This window comes from Bactrocera tryoni, chromosome 3 (assembly GCF_016617805.1).
Source record: "Bactrocera tryoni isolate S06 chromosome 3, CSIRO_BtryS06_freeze2, whole genome shotgun sequence".
Classification (NCBI taxonomy): Eukaryota; Metazoa; Arthropoda; class Insecta; order Diptera; family Tephritidae; genus Bactrocera; species Bactrocera tryoni.
In genome coordinates this window covers 32,837,099-32,860,117 of record NC_052501.1, presented here as the reverse complement: position 1 = coordinate 32,860,117, position 23,019 = coordinate 32,837,099, and the positions used below count along the sequence as shown (strand labels likewise).

The following is a 23,019-nucleotide window of genomic DNA, read 5'->3' as shown; positions in this document are numbered from 1 at the left end:
AAGACAGCTGCGCAGTCTGCGTACTTGAAAAGTTTTAGTCCGATTTCAACAACTTTTGGGTATAGAATTAAATACCTTTAAAACACGGGCTTATTTTTCGATTTGTAGAGTTTTACTCTAATGCATTCACGGAGGTTTGATCTGTATACTGAGAAGTGAAGTAATCACATGGAATTTAAAAGTTTGTTACATGGGAAATAGGCGTGGTTGTACCTCCTCCCCACCATCTTGGCTGTTAAGTTTAATGCTTGTGGCGTATTTATCGCCTTTTCAGTAGTTTTCAACATAACCGTTATATGGGAAGTGGGCTTGGTTATTATTTGATTTGACCCATTTTTCATAGCGTATGAAGATATGCTAAAAAGACTTTCTCTTTACTTTGTAGATATAATCTTTTCGAGCTTTTCGAGGAATAAATAAATGTAATTTGAACTTTGCGCGTACTTATTTGATTTACTATTCAAAATCAAACTTCTAAATGATTACTTAACATTTGTTATATCGCATATCAACTATTTATGTATGTATTTCTTACATAAAATAAATTTCTTAAACTGCGACTAAAATAATGATAATTTTGCTTGTTTTAAGCGTTTACCTGCAAAGGCCCACAATTTGTTTGGCTGAATGCCAAGTAAATTCCAACGTTTAAATATTAGAAAGTGCAACAGTAGTGTCATTTCAGGAGACATAAGTGACGTTTTGGGCCAACAATCAAGAAAAGTGACGATAGCCTCAGGAGGCATTCGTGACATGTTGACGTTCGTGTGAAACAGGCAATTGCATGCGTCTTTTACATAGACGGTCATATCTGTATGAAGAGGCGGCTATTACTCTTTTCATACATATACATATGTAAGTATGTATACCAACAGTAAGAGAAGTTGGCAGTCATGTCTGTAACCTGAACAAGGCATTTTCACCAACATCATTCAAAAAGTTGTGTCTCAAAAGCACTACAAGTGAATATTCTGCCGTAAGGGCATACACATGCGCATATATAGAATAAGAGACAGCAAAGAAGGCCTAAGTTCAAATTTTGCTAAATATTACTTACTCGCAATTTGTAAGAATTAAAGATAAGAGAGATATTTGCAAGTCTCTGTAAAACCGTTTTATATAAAATGGTGGGTCAGGTGAATTTAATTCAAAATGAGTCCAACAGAAATTGCTATATTAAGGGATCGTGTCAGTGTGACCCTACGAAAAATCACTGATTTTCGCTATTTTCGCTATTTTTTAATGTTGAAATTAACTAATCAGTTCAATATTTTTATAAAAAAACACATTCATGACAATTAAAAAAATATTTTTTTATGTTTATTTATTGGGTGTATAATGGTTAAATAAATTGTTGAAATGACACGTAAAAAAAGGTCCTGTACCTTGTTCACGATTGTGGCCATAATTTCGGTCTAAAACAAATATTTCAAAGAGATTATTAATTTGTAGTCGGCCTATGGAGGTTTTTAACAAATAGTATCAATTTTAGGCCTTTTTTCGACAAATTTTCGTAGAAAAAATAGGAAGATTTCAAAAAAAGCTTCTGTTAAAAATGTTATCTCTAAATTGGAACTCGAGATCTTCAAATCTCTTCCATTGAGAGTGGAAACCGTTTCGAAGAACACCATTCTGAGAAAAACGCGTTTAGTTTGGAGTTCGCTATGTTCCCCACCCTTTTCCCTTTTCACAAGAAACGCTGTGGCGACCATAATAATTTGAATTACGATTTCAAAATTTGAGGGAATATATATTTTTTATATTTCCGATAATGCAACAAAAAAAATCGATTTCTTGAAAATTTTACGCTGAGACGATCTCTTAATATAGTTACATTTACTCGCATTTGTTTAAAAGCCTGACCTGGAAGACAGAATTAATATTACTTCTTATTCATAAATCATCTTCCCGATACATATGTATATGTATGTATGTATATCGGTTTGTTGAGTACAACTTAGTCTAAAATTGCAATTGAGATTTGAAGTCAGCCTTGTTGCATCAACCCATCAAATTGACTCGTTGGCCGCTCTGCTACTGAGAGTGAGTAGACGTATTTATTGCATTTATTTGTAACGCGGCATCATTGAACATACATACATACATATGTATATGTAAGTATGTGAATAAACTGAACTGCATACCTTTGGATACCCAGAATACTGAATATTTGCGGCGTACTTAATCCCTGCCTTATCATTAAGGTTAATAGGCTCTTAAAATTTTAGTCGTGAATAGAAGTAGTATTTGCTTATGTGAATGTTATCTACAGAAATAAATATGTATGCAAGTACTATACATGAAAAGTTTCCATCATAAAATGGAAAGTAGGTACACATACCAACGTGAACATATAGAAAACATAGAACCGGGTCAAAAAAGCGAAAAATTCTGTCGGATTTGTGGGATGTAAATACTCCTTTGCCGTGTACGAACGTTAAGAGCAAGTCGAAGGAGAATAATTTTTACAAATATTTCGCTTATTTATGCCTATTCCCTGATGAGCGGGGAAGAGGATGCGCTGAAAGAATGCAACTTCCATACAAAACATGACTATATCTCGTAACGTGCCCAATTAAAGGAAGCTTGTTTCAAACATAACCTACAGGGGTGCATGACTTTTTTTTAATTTTAGGTTGGGTTACACCAGCTGGCCATCACGCCTTACATAGACCTTCATGCCCTTTGTTATGCCAGATGGAAGCTCATTATTAGCATCAGCTGAAGTTTACGTTGTGCAAGATATTTGCTAAGTTTAACAGAGACTAAGAATTGCGAATGTCATAGAACTCCTATCTAAGCCGAGTTCTAGAAAAGGCTAAGCAGAAGTAGAGTACGTGTTCCAGCGTCGCTGTCATGCCTACTTCTCCGCACTGAAGAAATTTCGTTTAGCGTAAAGAGCCCAAGGTAATCATTAATACTATGTTCGGACCGACAACGAAAACATGTTTTCGTGGGAAAAACTGGTTTTCGTCCATGTAAAATCTGTCAAACGAAAACACAGTTTTCGCTGAAAACTACTTGAAAACTTACATCCACTCATTATAATCGGTGCCTGCTCTAGTTTAATCGATGATTTTGGAAGACATACAAGGTCTGTCGCAAAAGAAACATAACTTTTTAAATATAACTGTTTCTGGTGGCGCCACCTATTGGTGGGTACATGAAATAAAAAGTTTGATCTCTTGTTGACATTTCGTAAAAATTTTAAGACAATTGGATAACTACAATCGATGTTATCGATCAAAAAGTGACAGCAGCTTTTGGTCATCGGTCGTAAAATGCAAAGAGCAAATATTAAATTCTGTTTTAAACTCGGGAAAACGTTTGCTGAAACATTTCAAATGATGAAAAAAGTTTATGGTGATCAGTGCCTATCCCGTAGTAATGTGCATGAGTGGTTTAAGCGATTCCAAGAAGGTTGTGAGGACCTCTGTGACGATCAGAAGTCGGTCGTCTTCAGTAGTCACAAAATAAAGACAATGCTGATTTGTTGTTACGATTCGTCCCACCTGACCAAACGATTAATGCTGTGTTTTACCTTGGTTTTATGAAGCGTCTTTTGTCACGCATTCGTCGTGCTCGACCACAATACCGTGAGGCAGGGTCCTGGCGCCTGTTGCACGATAATGCGCCGTGTCATCGGTCGACGCTTGTCACTGATTTTTTGACAAAAAACTCTATATTAACCATTAATCACTCACCCTACTCACCTGATCTGGCACCCTGTGATTTTTACCTATTTGGAAAACTTCATTTGCCCATGAAAGGACACTGGTTTCAGGACATTTCAGCTATCCAAAAGGCGACGACCGATATTCTCAAGAGCATTCCGAAAAATAACCTTAAACACTCATTTCAAATGCTAATTGACCGGGCTAAACGCTGTATCGAAACACTAGGAAACTACTTTGAATAAAAAAATATAACTTTTGAAAAATATTAATTTTTTGTTGTTTTTTAACAGTCCTGTTTCTTTTGCATTTTTACATGCAATTTATTTTTCGACAGTATTGCAACCGTGCGCGCCTATTCTCAATGGCATCCATGGCAAGTTGACGCAAATCACATTCGTATTTTTGCAATTTTCTCGTGTTTTGGTTTTTTTGCTGTAAAATGGAAAATGTAATTACGTTGAAATATAATATTGTATTGTTTGATTATTTTAAAATGAATTGATTAAATATTTACAAAAAAAAGCTATCACGGATAAATGAAGAACAGCTGACTTGTTGCAATATTGCCACTGTGCGCTCATTTAACCCCAGTTGCCATTTTGCCACTATTACATAAAGTCCATATTAAATGAGTACACTTATTATTTTTGAAAAAAAGCTAAGCATGTAAGATCGTAAAGTGGAAGACTGTCGAATATAAAATATTATATATTAATAATGATAAAAATGCAAACATCCATGTTGTCGCTCACTTATGGATGTAATGTGTATGTATGTATTATACGTACAAAACATACATATGTATGCACGCTTTTGACAAAACTGACCTACATATGTACATATGTATGTTTAAGTATGGGTATTTATTAAGATGCAATGGTATACAATGTACACAAATTAAGTACTTTCTTACTAAAAACTGTAACTAGATAATTTTAATTTAATTTAATTATAAAATAATTTTCATTGTGTTTATTTTCAGGGTCAATGCTCTGCTGGTACATTACCAGTAGCATGGGTTGATGAGGGTCCCGGCCCTCCAACTTGCCCAATTTCGTGTGAAAAATTAAAGATGAGTACAGTGACGAAATTGAAAACTAAATCGTATAATAATAACAGTAATCTAATGAATAATTATAAAGTAAATATTAAGACACCTATTGGTAACCTTAAGGATACCGCAACAATAATGAAAGTTCGTCGCGACTTAAATAAATGGAATAGCAACGACAGCAATCAAACTTCTTATGGTGACGAAATGTCGATTAGCACAAAAATATTGAAACAGTCCGAAAAGCAAATGCTCTCTACTTCACCTATTCAAGCAAGTTCGTTTCAAGATCAGCCACCCGATTTCCGCAAACGAGAGAATCAGGCTAACAAGAATTTTGTGAAAAGTAATACAAATGAGGGCGAAACTCGAGCATCATTTGAATATCCCGACCATAACCCAGTTGGATTAAAATACAAAAAAAATGCTGCCCTTGTATTCAACAACAAAGAAAAGAAAGAATATTTCGATTACAGAGAGCAACAACAGCAACAGAAGGAACAACAGTGCCTTGATTACTTGGGCGATACAGAGGAAACAAGTCCGGCTCACTTGTGTACATTCAAATCGCCCGGCGAATTGGCGGATCGACTGCGTTCACTACGTTTACGGCATTGTTGTGAGCGCAATGTCTTTAGCGCCCTACACACACTCGCTTTAAATGCCACCCTAAGTGGTGGAGTAGAATGCGTTCGCACTCTCATGGATGTTATGGACTTAGATCTATTGGCTACTCGCATCACTTGTGAACTAGCGGAAATTCTTTTTCGCTTCGATTGCCGTCAAGTGTATTCATTAATTCACCAATGTGAGGATTGTAAAGTAAGTTTTTCTACTTAGCTTCACATTTTCTAAAAATTGTATGTAAACATGTTATGAAGATAATTTAATTACGCTTTCAAAATCAAGTTTCAACTTAAGTTACTATCACCTTTAATACATTGAAAATATTGCGTAAATAATACTGAAAATATCGTAAAAAATACGCCACTTAAAAACCGCTTACAGTTTGGAAATGAAAACATTACTACTTAATTTTTATTACTTGAACTATGTTTTTAATACAAAATTAGCGCGCTTTTCTACACTACATTTTGGAGCCTTTCGCCCGAGGACAGCTGACATTTACTTTGCTTTTAAATTATTTCCATAAAATTAATTAAGAAAGAGTGAAATCTGAACATCTGGCTGGACAAATAACCTAGCTTCGTTTAGCTATTAGATTATAGGGAATTTTGATTTCAGAACATAAATAGAGTTAGAATCTCAATGTCATAACAGTACCAGATTTGAACAAGCTGGCGCGCTATGACACGACACGATTTGCATCAGTTGTTTCGTTGATAATACCTCAACTTACATAGTACATAAGTATGTATGTATGCTTTAAACATAACTTTAGGTCATATATAATGGTTAATACTGTTACATATTATATTCATATATATTCCTAACTAAGCACAAAACGTTGTGAATATTCATGTGGAAAAATTGTTTTCGTATATTTTGGTTTTATGTGTATTTTTATGCATACGTAAATATTTTTTGGATTTCCCTAGTGAAATATTTCCCTTCGTTTATTGCGTAAAGAGACTCTTCGTTTCCAATGCAATATAACATTTTCCATTTGCTATGTTTCGTTCACTATTCCAGTCCGTTTTCTTTCACTGTCAGCGATAGTACTCGTATTTCTTCGTGTTCCTATTCGACTCTCAACAGCTCTCACATCGCGACATGCACACAAATGTATGAGCTTATTCCAGTGAGCCTGAAGCTTTAGGCGCTGAATTCCAATTCATCTGCATGCTTCGCCACGATATTGTAATGAGAACAAGTCAGAAAAAACTTCTTTCACAAATTTCGTGTGCCATTAATCACGAAGAGATTTTTCCTCTCATACAATTCTATTTGAGAGTTCACTTGTATAAGGGTTGGTCGTCGCCAAATTCTGCACTCGTATTTTCGAATACATAAATACAATACTCGTAGATATAGACCTTGCTTAACACGTGCTATGTTAGTTTTCGGACCTCTCTGATGGTATTTCATTGAAAAATTAAAGTTCTCTTATGTAGCATAGTATGTACTCGTACCTACCTGGTTATATTCATTAATCCCTCGTCTATGTATTTGAGTACATATATGTATACATATGTATGTAATACCTGTAATACCTCTAATACAAAAGATTCCATACAAGAATTAGCTTTTGATCGGTCGATTCGAATGGCGACTATATACAATATTGGTCCGAGAACTACTTATATGAGATTATATGAGATCGTAGCGTTGCCTTGGACAATAATCTATGCTAAATTCTGTGAAGATAATTTCTCAACTAAAAAGTTTTCCATAAAAGAAAAATTAAGTTCGGTAGTGCTCCGATTTGAAATACATACATATATGTACATATGATTTTAATGACATGACTTTAATTGTTCAGTTTGCTATAGTGGTGCGATATCAGCGGCTCCGGAAAATTAACGGAATCTTGGGTATAAGAGAACGTTTCCAAAATTCCAGATCGATAACTCAAAAACTATGGAACACGTTCGCGTATGGCCAAATCAGCTCACGTCGTCATGCTGATTTATGTACATAAGTATATACTATGTACATATGTATGTATTTATATCCATAACATATATATGTACATATACACATACGTATGTATGTATGTACATTTAACAGGGTCGTCGACGTTTCCTTTCGGGAATTACACACTTAATATGCGCTGTTCAGGGTATAAACATATACATATATATATGTATATAACCCATACTCTTACCGACATACTCGACAAAAGGTTTGTTAGAAAAACGAAAATTATTATACATACATACATACATACATACATATGTATGTATGTATGTATGGTAGTTGGGTGTAGTATCGACTCGATCTTATCTATTTTTCTAATACTCATATTATTCAAATATTTGTATGCATCTGTGCATGTGTTCGTGTTTCTTTCCAACTTGTAGTGGTCATCAGCTCAGCAGTTCAGATCACACCGTGCACAATTGTCTCAATCTCTATCAGCTTTTAATTTCTTCCTATACTAAGAACAACAGCAAATATACATATGTATGTACATATATATATGTACATATATAAGTATATGACATATAGGTATTAAATTTATACGTTAATCTAATATATGGAGTGATAAGTTATAAGTTAAGTTACAGATTAACCAAATGTATATCTTAATTTAATAAAATTACAGGAGTCTTACCGGCGTTGGGTATGTAGCACATTGGTACCGTATTTTGCTGAAGAAGGTGACATTTCTGTATCCCCAAGTTATAACAATAATCGAAACAGCAGCAAAAGTAACAGAGTGAACAAAGAAAATAGTAATCAAACTTTAGTTAAGGACATTACTACAAATAAAACTAGTTTATTGCTTCCTAACCTAAATTACCAGAATGAATTGAAAGACTTTGCAAATTCAAATAGGGGTTCAGCACAACGAACCAAACGCCAAATGAACCAAAATCTGGCATTTTTAAATACATCTTCGATTGACAACAATATAGTTGCACCTATTAGAAACCTCACGTCTACGGTTTGGAAACGGAGTAAACGAAATATGGATGACGAATGCAACCGGCACCAACATCAACCGCAACAGGGGCAACAAATGCGTTCACAACAACTTAAACAATCCAATATCTTCATATCGACTGCCATTAATGCGGATCCATATAATGAGGATCCAGTGATATCAAAAATAATTAAACGGTACGTTGTGATTATAATAACTTTTGTCCATAGCTCATCATCATCTTTCACAAAAATTGCTAGAGACAAATGGGAAATGAAAATATTTTCATTAATATAAATTTTAAATCTAAGTACATATGTATGTATAACTTTTATTTTTAGATCTAAACGAAAGGTGATATTCCGAAAGCGTAGAAGAATACGACCCTGCCTAAGTGTCTGCCAAACGGTAGAGCAGAAGTGCCCATATCTGCTCCCAGCTGATCGAGCTCCAGCGCTGCCTACACAATACGCCGGCGAACCAACATTTCTTTGTTTGGGTAATGTCGACAGTGAATTATTTGCTTTCCATCAGCTACCAATTTAAAGTTACCTTTCAGATCAGAGCATACCAGAAACTGGTGAACAATTGCGTAAATCAAGCTATGGGCCTGCCGAATGCTGTTATAGCTACTGTAATAACATCGCAGATGGAATTTGTGCCTCCTGCAATGAGTTCATACAAGATAAAGAGAATTTTTCTCCGATTGTAAGTTCAACGCCACGTTTACACAATATCACGCTAACAGCTACTGGCCAGTATCGTTTGGATGCCCGTTTGGAAGCAACCTTGGCGAAAGACTCGACGAATAAAATGGCTGCCAGCATATCAATTGCACTAAAAAATAGAACAGCAACAGCCGTTAGTGGCCAAATCGATCGTTTACAATATTATGCCCTCTATGATGGCATCTATTACTACGACGAGAACACGGCCGATATGCCAGAAGCCGCGATCTCGGACGATTGCCCACCAGTACCGTCGGTGACAAGTCGCTGTTCTATACCGTACTACGCCTCATCGGCGGTGGCCATCCGCTTACAACAAAAAACAGTACCAAAAGATGTAAGTGGCCACCACATGCTGTTATTGCTCAGCGCAATGCTGTGTTTGCTGACGAGTCAAACTGCCGCAATTCAGTTAAAAAGTCAGACACACCCGAATCAAAAGCTGCGTAAATACATACTGCAGAGTTCAAAGCATTTTTATGTCAGACATTCCCCATCTAGGGTGAGGTACAAACTTTCTTCAGCTATATTTGCAACAAATGAATTCATTTACTTGGCTGATCATTCTGCCATAAAACAAGAAATTCAAAAAATAGCCTGGACCGTCAGTTCGTTGGAAAACTTCACAGAACCCACCATACTCTATATTAGTAGTGATATTTACGAAATCAATACGAGTAGCATCAGTCGTAGCGTCCATGAATGTGGCAGATTAATACATTGTTGCATTGAGAAAAACCGCAAAAGTGGTAATACTAAGTGTAAAAGTTCAAAAGTAATCAAGCAAAGAAGTCAAGAATTAAGTGGACATCAAAATCGAAATAGATTAGTAAGCGTAAATAAAACTACAAATGGTAAATGGAATGGGAAGAAAACAGCGTTCAGTACAGAATATGGTATATTAAATCGATTAAATGAGAATTACATTCGTAGTACTAAGTACAGGGGCTATGTAAGGTATAATTATGTTCAGATGAATATAGGAAATAATAATAAAATTACATATAGATTAAATAGCCAATTGTATTTTAATAGTAATACTAAAATCTATCGTAGGAAAAAGAGTAGTAAAATTAGAAATTTTAATATCGCTACCATGACAGACTATACTAAATATCATAAAAATGATGTAATTGAAATAACAACATCAAATTTAAATAATTATCTAAAAACAAAAGAAAACTTAATTTATTGCAATTACACAAACAATTGTAAGTCTAATAATAAGGATAGCATTGACAGATTTTATTTTAATAATGCAGAAAAAAATTATCAGATCATTTACTACTATAATTTCAATATTAATGATTGGTGGCGGCGATGGTGGCGGTCCCCATGGACATGGTCTACTCTGCGACAACCCCTTGTCATATTATAGTTCCCCGTGCTGCCTTTTCAAATAACAGCGTTTGATGTCTCTGTACTCGCAAGATTTTCATTTCATGCTACTTTTCATAAAACTCTTCACTAGTTTTTACATTTTCCACGTAAATGTGAACAGCTTGTCACAATTCTGACTTTGTTCTTTAAGCTCAAGTTTTCAAAGCACTATGAGTTTTGGCTGAAAAAGTAGTTGTCAGAAGTCTTGATGGTTGCCTACAATACTATTAGGAACAAGGAAGACATTGAAAATATGAAATACTTCGTCTTACTACTGGCGTTTATACACATACCTACATATTCGCTGCATGTATACATGAAATGAATTTCCCTAGTATATGTTTATTGTTTCTGCCCATTTATCAAACGATTTGTTTTTGCCATACCGTGTTGTAGTTTTGAAAAGTTGTAAACTACTTCTTAACTAGTAGAAATCATAATCCTAGCCAGTCAGCTCACTTTTTCGCCATACAAGTACTTATATAAAGATACAAATTTGTAAAATCAATAGCTTTGTAATTGATTAAGCCACTTATTTTTCGGATAAGTTCGATTCCGTCTTCACTGTACAACTCCTATTGCAAAATCTTAGTGTCAAATTCAAACAATAAATTGTAATCAAATATGCAATTATAATATTACATTATATATAAGTCGAAAAGATATGCCGCAAAGTCCTATGTCCTGTGTTCACAGCATTATTGGTAGCGACAACTTTGTTGTCTAAGGACGCCGACTTGCTCGTAGCCCGGCAACACGCTTTTCGACATTCGTTTTAGTTTTGAAATACTTTGAGCGTTTGCAATTGCGCTCAATTCGAATGAGTATTTACAATATGTTAAGACATACAAATATGCAACAAAAGTTTCCGTGTATAAACCCGGACATTCACACCTTTATTGATTATCATTGCCTCCTTTGCCTGCTTTGAAATTTACCCAAATTTAATAGCATGCTGGTGTTTGGAATATACATATGTATGTATGTACTTAGCGTGCCGGCACAGTGGACGCTTAAAGCCGAGCCGAGCGAATTTTCCCATTTATCTGAAAGTGCCTGCAGAGTGGAGGCTTAAAGCCGAACCGAGCGCACAGCTAATTTCGATCAGCGCTGATTTTAGCAGAGTAGATGCAAGATTCAGCGTTGACTTCCGCACATACTTTGCTATTATACGAGTACTGTTTTGTTTTGCTCTGTTTCTTGTTCGTAACAGCTTCTTATAACCACAAATGTTTTAGCTCGAATATAATTTTAGTTAAAACTAGAAATATAAATAATTAAAGTTTTGTGCGCAAAAGATAAATATGGATTCTGATGAATTAGAGCATTCCATAAGTTTTCCCTTGAAAATAATAAGGAAAATGTGAGATCAAGATACAAATCGAGAATGATAGAATACAAGATTACGACGACCGCCATTATGAAACGTCATAGTTACGTGTTGAGAAGAAGAAGAGTGAAAAACTGTCAAATGGCGTGCAAATTGTAAACAGAAAAGTAAACACTTTTGTAAATTCGCAAAATATTATTAATTCTTTTCGATTTTAATGAAAAGTTTTAGTGAAGCGATTGAATATTGTTGAGTGAAAAGATTTGAATCATTTCTAAAGAAATATATCGAGCCTATTGATAATAAAATTGTCTATTAAGTTGTGATTCCAAATGGAGAAGACGTTTTCTTGTGTTGTATATAAATATATACATATATTATATATTCAGAATGTATCAGATGTATGAAATTATGATAAAAGAATTGTGAAATTATTAATTTAGTATTAAATATATCATTTCTTTTTCAAAATAACACCCATTTTTTGGCAACTTTTAAATCGGCCGGAAAACTGAAAAAAACTCGTTTTCGATCCTTTAATTGCATAATAATTATTACAACAAGCCACTGCACATTTCATTTTAAAAATTAATATATTTATGCTTAGAAATTTAAATACAATACAACATTACACTTACACTGGTTTTCTTCATTTGAACAATTTCCACTCATGCTACTCTATTTATTGTGGATGTGCTGCTAAAACTAATTATATATACATATTTTCTTCATAACAATATTCTAAACATCTTCCACTGAAATTTTTCCTGCAAAGACGAGATGAATTAATATTATTTTGGGAATTTCAAAAAGTGTTTACTTTTCTGTTTACAATTTGAGCATGCATTTCTATGCTTGTTCGTCTCAACGCATAAGTGTGACGTCACGAAATTGTTGAACAATGTATTTGTTTTTGTAAGAATTGTCAAGAGCTAAACCGAAAAAAACTAACTGTAAACTAGTGTCGTAATCTTGTATTCTATCATTCTTGATACAAATGAACTATGCATCATTCGAGTCGGTGCCGAAAAACGAGCAACTTCGGCTTCAGCTTTGGTCAGCGTCCACCATGCGAGTGCCTGTGCAATTTCGTATGAAAATACACGTATGTATGTACATATATAGTTTTGAAGCTTATTTCTTGCTTTCTTCAGCTTTGCGTTCTTTGAACGTCAGAGTTGCTTGCACCCTTACATGCAATTAACTGTAGTATACACAGTTACATGGAACACAAAGAGGACGGCAAGCGACAGTGAGCATCTATCAAATATTTAAATTGCCAATAAAATGTGAAATGTATTATTCAAAGCTCTAACAAGCTTACCAACGGAGGCATAAAATAGCCTCTGATATAAGTACTTGTATCATGTGCAATAACAATTGATCATTTAAAACAAGGGAATCGGTCTGTTATTTTTTGCACAAAAATTTCAATTTGGACAAAACACTTAAATTTCATTCAAGTGAATAATTTTAGTACGACAGCAGGGAAATTGTGTACATTAGCTGAAGATAGCTTCAAGACGAAATTTGCAGACGAGAAAATATCGCTGTCGTGCAGTGGCTTAGCTAGGGAGGGGCGAAGGTGGCCGTCGCCCCGGGTCAACGTCTTGGGGGCGGCAAAACGGTCTTAGCTGTTTTTTAAAACTCCAATTCGGGCAAAAATTCCTGAAAATTAAAATCAAAGTGCAATAAGATATGTGGGCGCAAAGCACCGTATTGCGAGAATTTTGGAACTTCCAGAATTTGCGTAAGTCTTCCTGCAATTTTATATACTTAATATCGAAGATATTTAGGTAGGTAGATAAAGGGGGGCGGCAGAACATCCTTGGCCCCGGGCGCCCGAAGTTGTAGCTACGCCACTGCTGTCGTGCAGTCGTCTATGTGTTCAAAGCAATATTTACACTGGAGCTGATGTGAGCGGTGGCTGGAATATGAGGATTACAGAAATAACTTATGGAATAGGTGCTTTGAATTTCTCTTTAAAATGTGCATTTGTTTTGAATGGTATGAAATGGATGTCATTATCGTATAACTATGAATGTTACAATGGGTCTAAATAGAGATATTCTCGTAAACAATATATATTTTTGTACATTTAGGTGTACATACATTGCTCACAAACACATTATAAGTTGGAATGGAAATTCAGCACATACATACATATGCATACATACATACATACTCACTGACATTGTAAATGAATCAACATACAAGTACGACTAATCCAAAGCAAAAGAACAAAAACTTCACTTGCATAGATAAATAAATCATATTTTATTACAGTTAGAAATAAACTGAAGATAATATATAAAAAATAAAATAATATTTAAACCAAAAACTGCCAAAAGTTTAGTTTTTTAGGTAAAGCCCTATTATAAGTACTTTATTAAAATAAAAGAAAACGTAAAGAAACCGAAAGCCAATATTTAAAATAGTAAAATTTACTTGATTTAAATCTAAAAAAATACTGTATCTTCAGCAAATAAACACAATATTAGACTAAAACTACACACACACACACACACAAGAGCAAGCAAAACAAAAAGTAAATGATTATTAAAACAACTTAGAGACACATTAAGAACTAAATAAAGGAGCAATGTAACACACAACTACCGACTTGAAACTTCGGAAATGCAGAATTATGGTTACTAATGCGACTTTATATACCAACACATACATGCATATATACAATTGTTTTCGTAACAATAGATTCAATAATAACTAACGAAAATGAATATAAACAAGTCAAAGCAAAAAAGTCTTTAATAAAACATTATTAGCAATTAATTGACATAAATTTGTGACCAACGAGGATCAATATCGTAGGCACATTTCTCGAGAAATTATCACACATATGTAAATAATTCATAGTATGTTTGCAAGCTATCAACAATGCAGATTATTCGGAAAAGTAAATAGACTCAGCCACAATTAAACAAATAACAATGAGATTTATTGTTATTATGTGAACAAACAAAATCGATATAAAAAGTATAAGAACAGCATTTTTATTTAGTTTTAATCAATGAAGCGCACAGTAAAAGTATAAATAAGAATTATTGTAAAGGTAAATGGTAATAAGATTAATTTTATAACAAAACACCGTCAATCCAAAACTATAATTAAAATACATATATAAAACAATGTATAATATACATATACATATAAGTATATATGCATATATACATAGGTGCATATGTTTATAGATATATGTATGTATATATAAATAACAACAGCATAGTAAATGCCATATAAAACTAAGTATGTATACACCAATACATATTTGGAAGGGAATACGTGTTGAGTAGTTAAAAAAAAACAAAAACATTTTTGTAACTGCATAAATCGTATAAATTTGGTGGTGTATTGGTATTACTATACCCATATGTTACTTCAAATTGTGAACGCTCGTTATTTGCTGCCGATATATGTACCTAAGTACTATGTAAATTGAATATTCTTCACCGGAAAAAATATTTATCGTTTCTGTAATTGAAAAATTGTAATATTTTTATATACTGTATATGGATAAATGGAAAGACCTCGGTTTGTCTCTCATCCTCCATCCTAAATTCAAAGTGTGCATGCAGTTAAAAACTTTTACAACCGTTACACATCTTTGCACTTATGTTGTTGTAACTCAATTGACAGGCCTTCAAACTTGCAGAATTTGTTTTCAATATTTTAATACACATGCGCTCTTTTAACACTAAAAACACAACGATGTTGCTCCGGCAACACTATTTATGCTCTTAAATCCTATTCAGTTGGGGAAAAATTTGTTTTGACAACCCGTAGCTTCGTAAGGAATGGAGGCGCAGGGAAAGACAAAAGGTAACGGGTGGCTTGTAACCGGGCCCACGCTCTGTGTTCTTCTCTGTAACAGTTCTAAATTAAAATATTTTGAGTGTTGAGTAAACACAAGAAAATAATACAAAGCAAGTAAAGAAGGACTAAGTTCGGGTGTAACCAAACTTTTTGTACTTTCGGAATTCGCTAAGATCAAAAGCGTGTCCTTGTTTAACGAAATCGTCAATGGATTACAATCAAAGTATTTACGGAATTTATTAACTTATATAATGGGTTGTCAAAAAAGTCTTGCGGTATTTTCGCTAGTTGGCGCTGAAAGCGCGTAGTTCTAGTTTTATTCGTCGCATCGGGTCATGCTATACCTTTTCGGAAAGCTCATTTCACGCACTAACACGTGTTTGTTGTAAGCCACTTAGTTATATTATTATCTTATCCTAACTTTCGCGGTGTTTGGATTAAAATCAACCTAATTAACTCAAATGAAAACCTCAACGAAACTGGCTATATATAATATATTGGGCATGTGAGCACCAACCAGAGGATCGTAAATCAGTATATAAGTGATAAGGTCTAAACCAATTTCATTCATATTCAGCATTAAATATACTTTTAAGAAAGCTTCTCCACCAATTTTCATTGAAATATCACTTGCATTGACTAATAAATACGGTTTAAGCTTCAATTAAAGTCCAAAATCATATAACAAATGTTTATTGAATATATTTTGACTGCTTGCGTTAACGGTTAACATTAATTAAGTGTTTCCACGCAATTTTATTAATAATTCCTTGACCGCTTTCACACATTACCGGCATTAAAGAAGAAAGAAAGAAAGATAGATGTATATATATTGTTATACGTTTATTCATGCCACTCCTTAATGCGATTCGTAGTACAAAATTATAGCTTTGTATCCTCTTGTGAAGCTTAGCTATGGTACAATAGGTTTTCGACTAATCGCATTTTGTGGGCGTGGCAATGGTCCGATTCCGCTCATCTGCAATACCAACCTTCTTATGGTGCCAAGAAGCTTGTGTGTCAAGTTTTATTAAGATATCTCGATATACAGCTTGCACAGGCGGGCGGCTATTTAACTCAATTAGTTTTCGGTGATACAAACAACCGATAGATGAACAAAACTAGGTACAGGGTTTGTACGGAAAGCAATAGGACTGTACTTCGGAGCATGCGCGCGCCGACTGTATTCGGTAGAGGGCGTTCCTAGCTAGCGAGGGTCAGGACAACAATTTTCGTGCGACGTGTTTCTGTGAGTGGTGCAAGCCGAAAATGCAGCGTTCGTTAGAGCAGAGGTACGCGATTAAATTCTGGATGAAACTCGGTAAATATGCGACAGAGACGTTTGATATGATCATGCAGGCTTACCCAGATGTTGCTTTAGCAAGACTTGGTGTATTTCGGTGGCACTAGGACTTTTTTGAGGGCCGGGAAGAGGTCGCTGAGGAAAACCGGAAGAATGGAAAAATCTAAACTGAAAAGGAGGTTCATTGTTTTTTCGACATTAAAGGAATCGCCACCATGAATTTATTCCTCCTGGACAAACCGTCAACGTGGAAGTCCTCAAGAGACTCAAACGAAGGTTCAAGCGGGTCCGAAAAGACATCGCGGCCGATTGGAGGTTGAACCACGACAACGCTCCGGCTCACACCACCTTTCTTGTGAACAGCTATCTAACCAAGGGCGGGATCCCAACGCTTCCCCAGCCGACCTACAGCCCAGATGAGGCACCCCCGGACGTTTTTTTTTTGTTTCCTTGCTTAAAAAGGCCGATGTAAGGGAATCCAAGCAGCATGCACCTCGGCTCTCAAGGCTGTTCCGGAGAATGCCTTCCGTGACGCCTTCAATGGAAATCGCGTTGGTAGCGCTGCATCGACGCTGGAGGAACCTATTTTGAAAGTTTTCAAAGAATTGTAACGATTTTTTTTAAATCGACTCAATATTATTACTTTCCAGACAAACCCAGTACCTTATATGTTGCAAGGGTATAATGGAAGGCTGAATAATTACGCGTTGCGATTTGGTCGGTGTGAATATATTGAGTGGAAAAACTTTTACTTATGTACATACTACATATGACACTTTCTACCGTTGATGCCAACATTCGTTTCCACTGATTCAAAGCGATTTTCTATGAAAACGAACAAAAGTTTGCCTGCAAACCAAGAGTATGATAAACTACTATTTTAAACTGACAGATTACTTTATGAAAGAAGTGCATACGAAGATTATACACATACATATGTACATGTGCCTATAAAAATATGTCAATGTTAGCTAAAAACTAAATTTGCTTTACACTTTTCTGTCTTAAAATTATAATTTTGATTATATGTATGTTTATGGAATCGGCACAAAATTTTCAAATTTATGATTTTACAAAATTGTTAACTTCGAATTATAATTACAGAAATATACACATTACTGAACAGTCCGTATTTTATATGTTTTAATGACATCATATTTGTTAAATTTAAGTTCCGCGCAGGCTGTATACGATACATACCCATCCAATCGATACATGCACAGCTCATTTCAATTCGACCGTTAACATTTTTATTCAAATTTTCTGTGGACGCTATTGTTCAAGTGGCAAAAATGGTAGACATGCATGTGTACATATTGATATTTTTCAATTACTTGTAGCTTCATAAATTATTGACAATAAAAGATTATCGCATATTGTAAAGAAGGTTCAGAAATTATATATTGAATCAGTATATACATATATAAACAATATTAATTTTGCAGCTCGAATGGTCAAATCGTTAATTAAATTAGCTTCTATTTGAAATAATGAAAATCACATTCGTACTTGTATATAAATATATGTATACCTATGTATGTATGTATATGTTTAGCACCAGAATCCTCTTTTGATTGCTGGCTAAATGCCAGCCTAAAAATCAAAATGGTAGATGTAGTTACTGTAATAATTAATTATCACAATAATTTAGTGAGTTTGTGCCAGATATTTATTACGGTGAGCCTTTCAAAGGAATAATATATGTATGCTGGGATATAATTGTTTATAATGTGTTGAATGTATTTACCATTCAGCTAGAATCTGTTGCTATTTAATATACCATACATTACTGTTGAGTTCTATTTATTTGGGTGTTTTCCTTATTTAAGCAGACAGATACTATTCCAACTGACTTTGTATATAGTTTGATCCATACGCCTACGTTTCCTATACAAAAATTACATTAATAATTTTGTTTCAGGTTTAGATGTAGTCGTTTTGTGAATGTATTCCATAATTACTTTTAATAGTGCCCGATGATTTATTGTATGTTGCTGTTTGTATGTATGTGCAAAGCTGTCGGATTATGTTGTAATTTAAAATTGACACCCATTTTAAATAATCGATAATTTCCATAATATTGACTTCTCGATTTGACTCGATCGCTAAATCTGAAAGACAAACACAAACCAACAATTCAATACAAGCAGAATGCAATGCGATGGAAGCGAGAAATCGACTAGAATAAACAACAACTTGTTACGAGATACTTTTGTATAACTTTTGATATAATATAGTTAACATGAATAGATGCCTAAATAATAAATTAATATTAATTTATTGTATTAAAATTAAAAAGTAATGATAAAAAAAAAACGTCAATGACATGTAATAAAGTTAATAGTTGCAGAAAAATCGAAATTTTAGGTTATTAGATTTAAATGTTTAGACGAAGACATAAGGGAAGAGCTAGGGTAGAGAGTGGTTAGTCATTAAATAAATAAAAATGTCAACGATTAGTTAAATTACGAATTGAATTACTTTAAATCATATAAAAATAACCTTGCGTACAAAAATTAATACAAAATATATATAAATAATCAACGGAATAGAGTTGCTTAAACGTGATTAACTACGATTGGACCGACTACTACATACGTACCTATATGTACGAGTACTAAAATAAATTTGGGTGAATGAGATGGTAGCACGAAGAATGCTAAATGAAAGAATGAGTCGTTTTGCAAGCGACCGTCAAGTTGCACTTTTGATAACACACAAAACAATAATTTTTTTTTTTTGTTTTATATTTCAGTCAGCCTACACTGCAGGCAATGTTATTATATTGTAGTTATTGTAATTATTTCCACTTTAACTTAATTAAATTAAGTTAGCTCAATAACGAAACACACAGTCACATTTACATATGCATACATACACACATATACGCACGGAACAAATTAAACACAAACACATTATCAGAGAGCGGAAACGATCAGTAAATGAAATAACTGATATTGAAATTGAATACATATGTACATTTGTATATCAGAAATTGAATCGATAATTACAATGCAAAAAACGTAAATTTCCTTGAAGTAAACACGATTTAGGCAATTAAACTTAATGTAAAATTCAATTTTATATCCTAAACACAGACAGGTCAACTGTTGTAGGTCGAATAAATTAAAAGAAAAATTGTCAAATTTATTCACAATAAAAAATATACAGAAAATTATTAATATAATACTGCATATAAAAAACTTATAAAGGAATTTCAATGGGAAAAAATTGCATATTGATGCGAAGCGGAAAAAAGAGAAAGCATGAACAACATTGTTTAATAAAAAAAATTTTTAACATACATACATAGATAAGAATTCAGAAATTCACGAAAGAATAGATTTCTTTGATTGTTATAGAGCAACAAAATGATAAATTATTGAAATTAATAAAGTAACTGCATACAAGTTACGAAAAATTAATAATTAAGCATAAAGCATAGTTGAAATGTGGTAAAAAATACGAGACAAACCCCCAAAACCATGAACTAATTTATAAGAGAAAAGTAATAATTGAACACAACTAATTGACAAAGTAATAAAAAAAAACCGAAATCAATAAATATTAAAGAAAATATAATTATTGTATTTGTAAAGTAAACGATGAAATAAGTAAATTGTTGTTATTGAATGTATTTGTATAGAAGAATATTATCATTATGATGATGAATTATAATAATAAATAAATAATTATAAATAATAATTATTGTTCAGAAAAAAGAAAAAATCCTAGTGAACTTTTTATTAAGTTTAGACTCGAGCACATCCATCGTAAAAACGGGGTATATCCCTCGCTATATCAAATAATATATTATTCGGGCATAGATATTTCAGTGGCTTACAAATTTCCTGAAGCCGCTGGAAACTTTTCAAGTTTGAATGTTTAATTTGAAACTACATTATTCTATATGGAGTCTCTCGAAAACTCGCAACGTCGACTCATCAGTTGTTGTCATCGTCCAGGCCCCTGCACCATATAGCAAGACGGGAATTATGAGTCAGTTATAGAGTTTGGTTTTTTTTCGTCGAGAGAGTACTTTCCTTTTCAATTGCCTACTCAGTCCGAAGTAGCACCTGTTGGCAAGAGCAATGCTGCGTTGGATTTCCAGGCTGACATTGTTGGTGGTGTTTACACTGGTTCCAAGATAGACGAAATTATCTACAACTTCAAAGTTATGTCTTTCAACATTGACGTGAGAGCCAAGTCGCGAGTGCGACGACTGTTTGTTTGATGACAGGAGATATTTCGTCTTGCCCTGGTTCACTGCCAGATCCATTTGCTTTGCTTCCTGTCTGGAGAAAGCAGAACTAACGGCGCGTGTGTTGAGGCCGATGATATCAATATCGTCGGCATACGCCAGCAGCTGTACACTCTTATAAAAGTTCGCTCGATTAAGTTCTGCAGCTCGAATAATTTTGATGGAGCTTTTGGTGTTGCTCAACGTCAGTTTACACAGCCGTATTAGTTTTGCGGGGATACCAAATTCAGACATCGCGGCATAGAGGAAGCTCATTTTCGTGCTGTCGAAAGCAGCTTTGAAATCGACGAAAAGATGGTGTGAGTCGATTCTCCTTTCACGGGATTTGGCCCATGGTGAATATCTGGTCGGTTGTTGATTTGCCAGGTCTAAAGCCACACTGATAAAGTCCAATCAGTTTGTTGACGGTGGGCTTTAATCTTTCACACAATACGCTCGATAGAACCTTATATGTGATGTTGAGGAGGCTTATCCCACGGTAGTTGGCGCAGATTGTGGGGTCTCCCTTTTTTATGGATTGGGCAGAGCACACTTAAATTACAATGGCTGGCTTTTTACGTGGCGGGTCCTAAACCCAGCGCACGACCTTATGTAGGGGATGTTTCGCATTCTCACTTTAGCTCGCCTTCGAGCGGATGTTCTTAGGCTACCCAGAGGACACTTGGTCAAAGACCGGAAGTTGTGAGCTGCTTGAGCCATGTGTAAAAGAATCGTTTCCGGCCACTCCCAAGTGAATAACTATCAGAGAACTTTCCTGACTTGCGTGATCTTTTACACATGACTCCATCCTCCTTAGAAACTGTAATGGAGCCCAAGGCAATAAAATGAGCTTAAATCATGTAAGCTTCCAAATAAAATATTAAACAACATCACTGCATTGCCTAAAAGCTGTTGTATGTAAACATTTTATTAATTTTCTTGGTTTATAAGCACTTTCATTCCCTGATGTACCTTGCTTTTGTGTTTTAATGCAAAATAGAAAAAGGTGTGAAAATAGAATACAAAAACTTAATTAAAACACCTGGATTTTACAGCGATGTTATAACGCTAACTTATGATTTTTCGTTAGTTAGGTCTTTTAAAAGTCATTCAAATTGATAACAGTTTACCTCTACTTTATTGGTCTCATCTGTCCCAGCCCAAACTGAAAAAGTAACGGTAAAGACTTGTGGTAATCTCTATCTCCTTCATTCGTGATAGTAATTTTGTTTTATACAGGGTTTGTCCGAAAATTAATAGGACAATCCTTTAAAAACATTCAAAATGGGCACCTTCTGCGTCAATGCAGCACTGCCAGCGCGATTTCCAAGCATTGAAGGCGTCACGGAAGTCATTCTAGCCTTGAGAGCCGAGGTGCACGCTGCTTGGACCCCGACATTGTCGGTGTTTGTTGAAGTCGCAGGTCTCCCAGCACGCTCTACACACCACTTTTCGCTAAAGCAACATCTGGGTAAGCCCGCTTGATCGTATCAGACGTCTCTACCGCAGATTTACCGAGTTTCATACAGAATTTAATTTAGGCAGAGGTACGCTGCTCTAACGAACGCTGCATTTTCGGCTTGCACCACTTACAGAAACACGTCGCGCGAAAATGTTTGTCCTGATTCTACAGGTGCTCGGAGACAACTGACCAGCCGCTAGTTCTTTAGCTAGGAACGCTATCTACCGAATCCAATCGGTGCGCGCACGCTCCTATTACTTTCCGGACAAACAATGGAGAAGGTTGTGGTCACGACCACTTGTTGCGTTACAATGGCTGCAGGAATGAATGTTATTTGGCGCAGCATCTGTTTTCATTTATAGAAGTTTTAGTTATTAACATCAGCACATCACGTACCACACAGCCGTCTATACAAAATTGTTGCTTATCATATAATGTATATCACATATTGACCGATATTTTTG

The 23,019-nt window shown here is 34.7% G+C and overlaps 2 protein-coding genes across 4 annotated transcripts in view; both read left to right on the top strand.

The window, feature by feature from the left end:
• The window catches only part of LOC120771965, a 46,605-nt gene extending 35,581 nt beyond the window's left edge, over nt 1-11,024 (top strand). The window contains exons 3-6 of the mRNA XM_040100301.1: nt 4,660-5,550; nt 7,958-8,475; nt 8,620-8,777; nt 8,838-11,024. Coding sequence (XP_039956235.1) covers nt 4,660-5,550; nt 7,958-8,475; nt 8,620-8,777; nt 8,838-10,384 — 3,114 coding nt within the window. The 3' untranslated portion in view covers nt 10,385-11,024. The remainder of the gene's footprint in view (nt 1-4,659; nt 5,551-7,957; nt 8,476-8,619; nt 8,778-8,837) is intronic.
• Nucleotides 1-23,019, top strand: part of LOC120771970 (putative sodium-coupled neutral amino acid transporter 11) — a 550,765-nt gene that overhangs the window by 194,407 nt on the left and 333,339 nt on the right. The gene's annotated exons all lie outside the window — the stretch shown is intronic.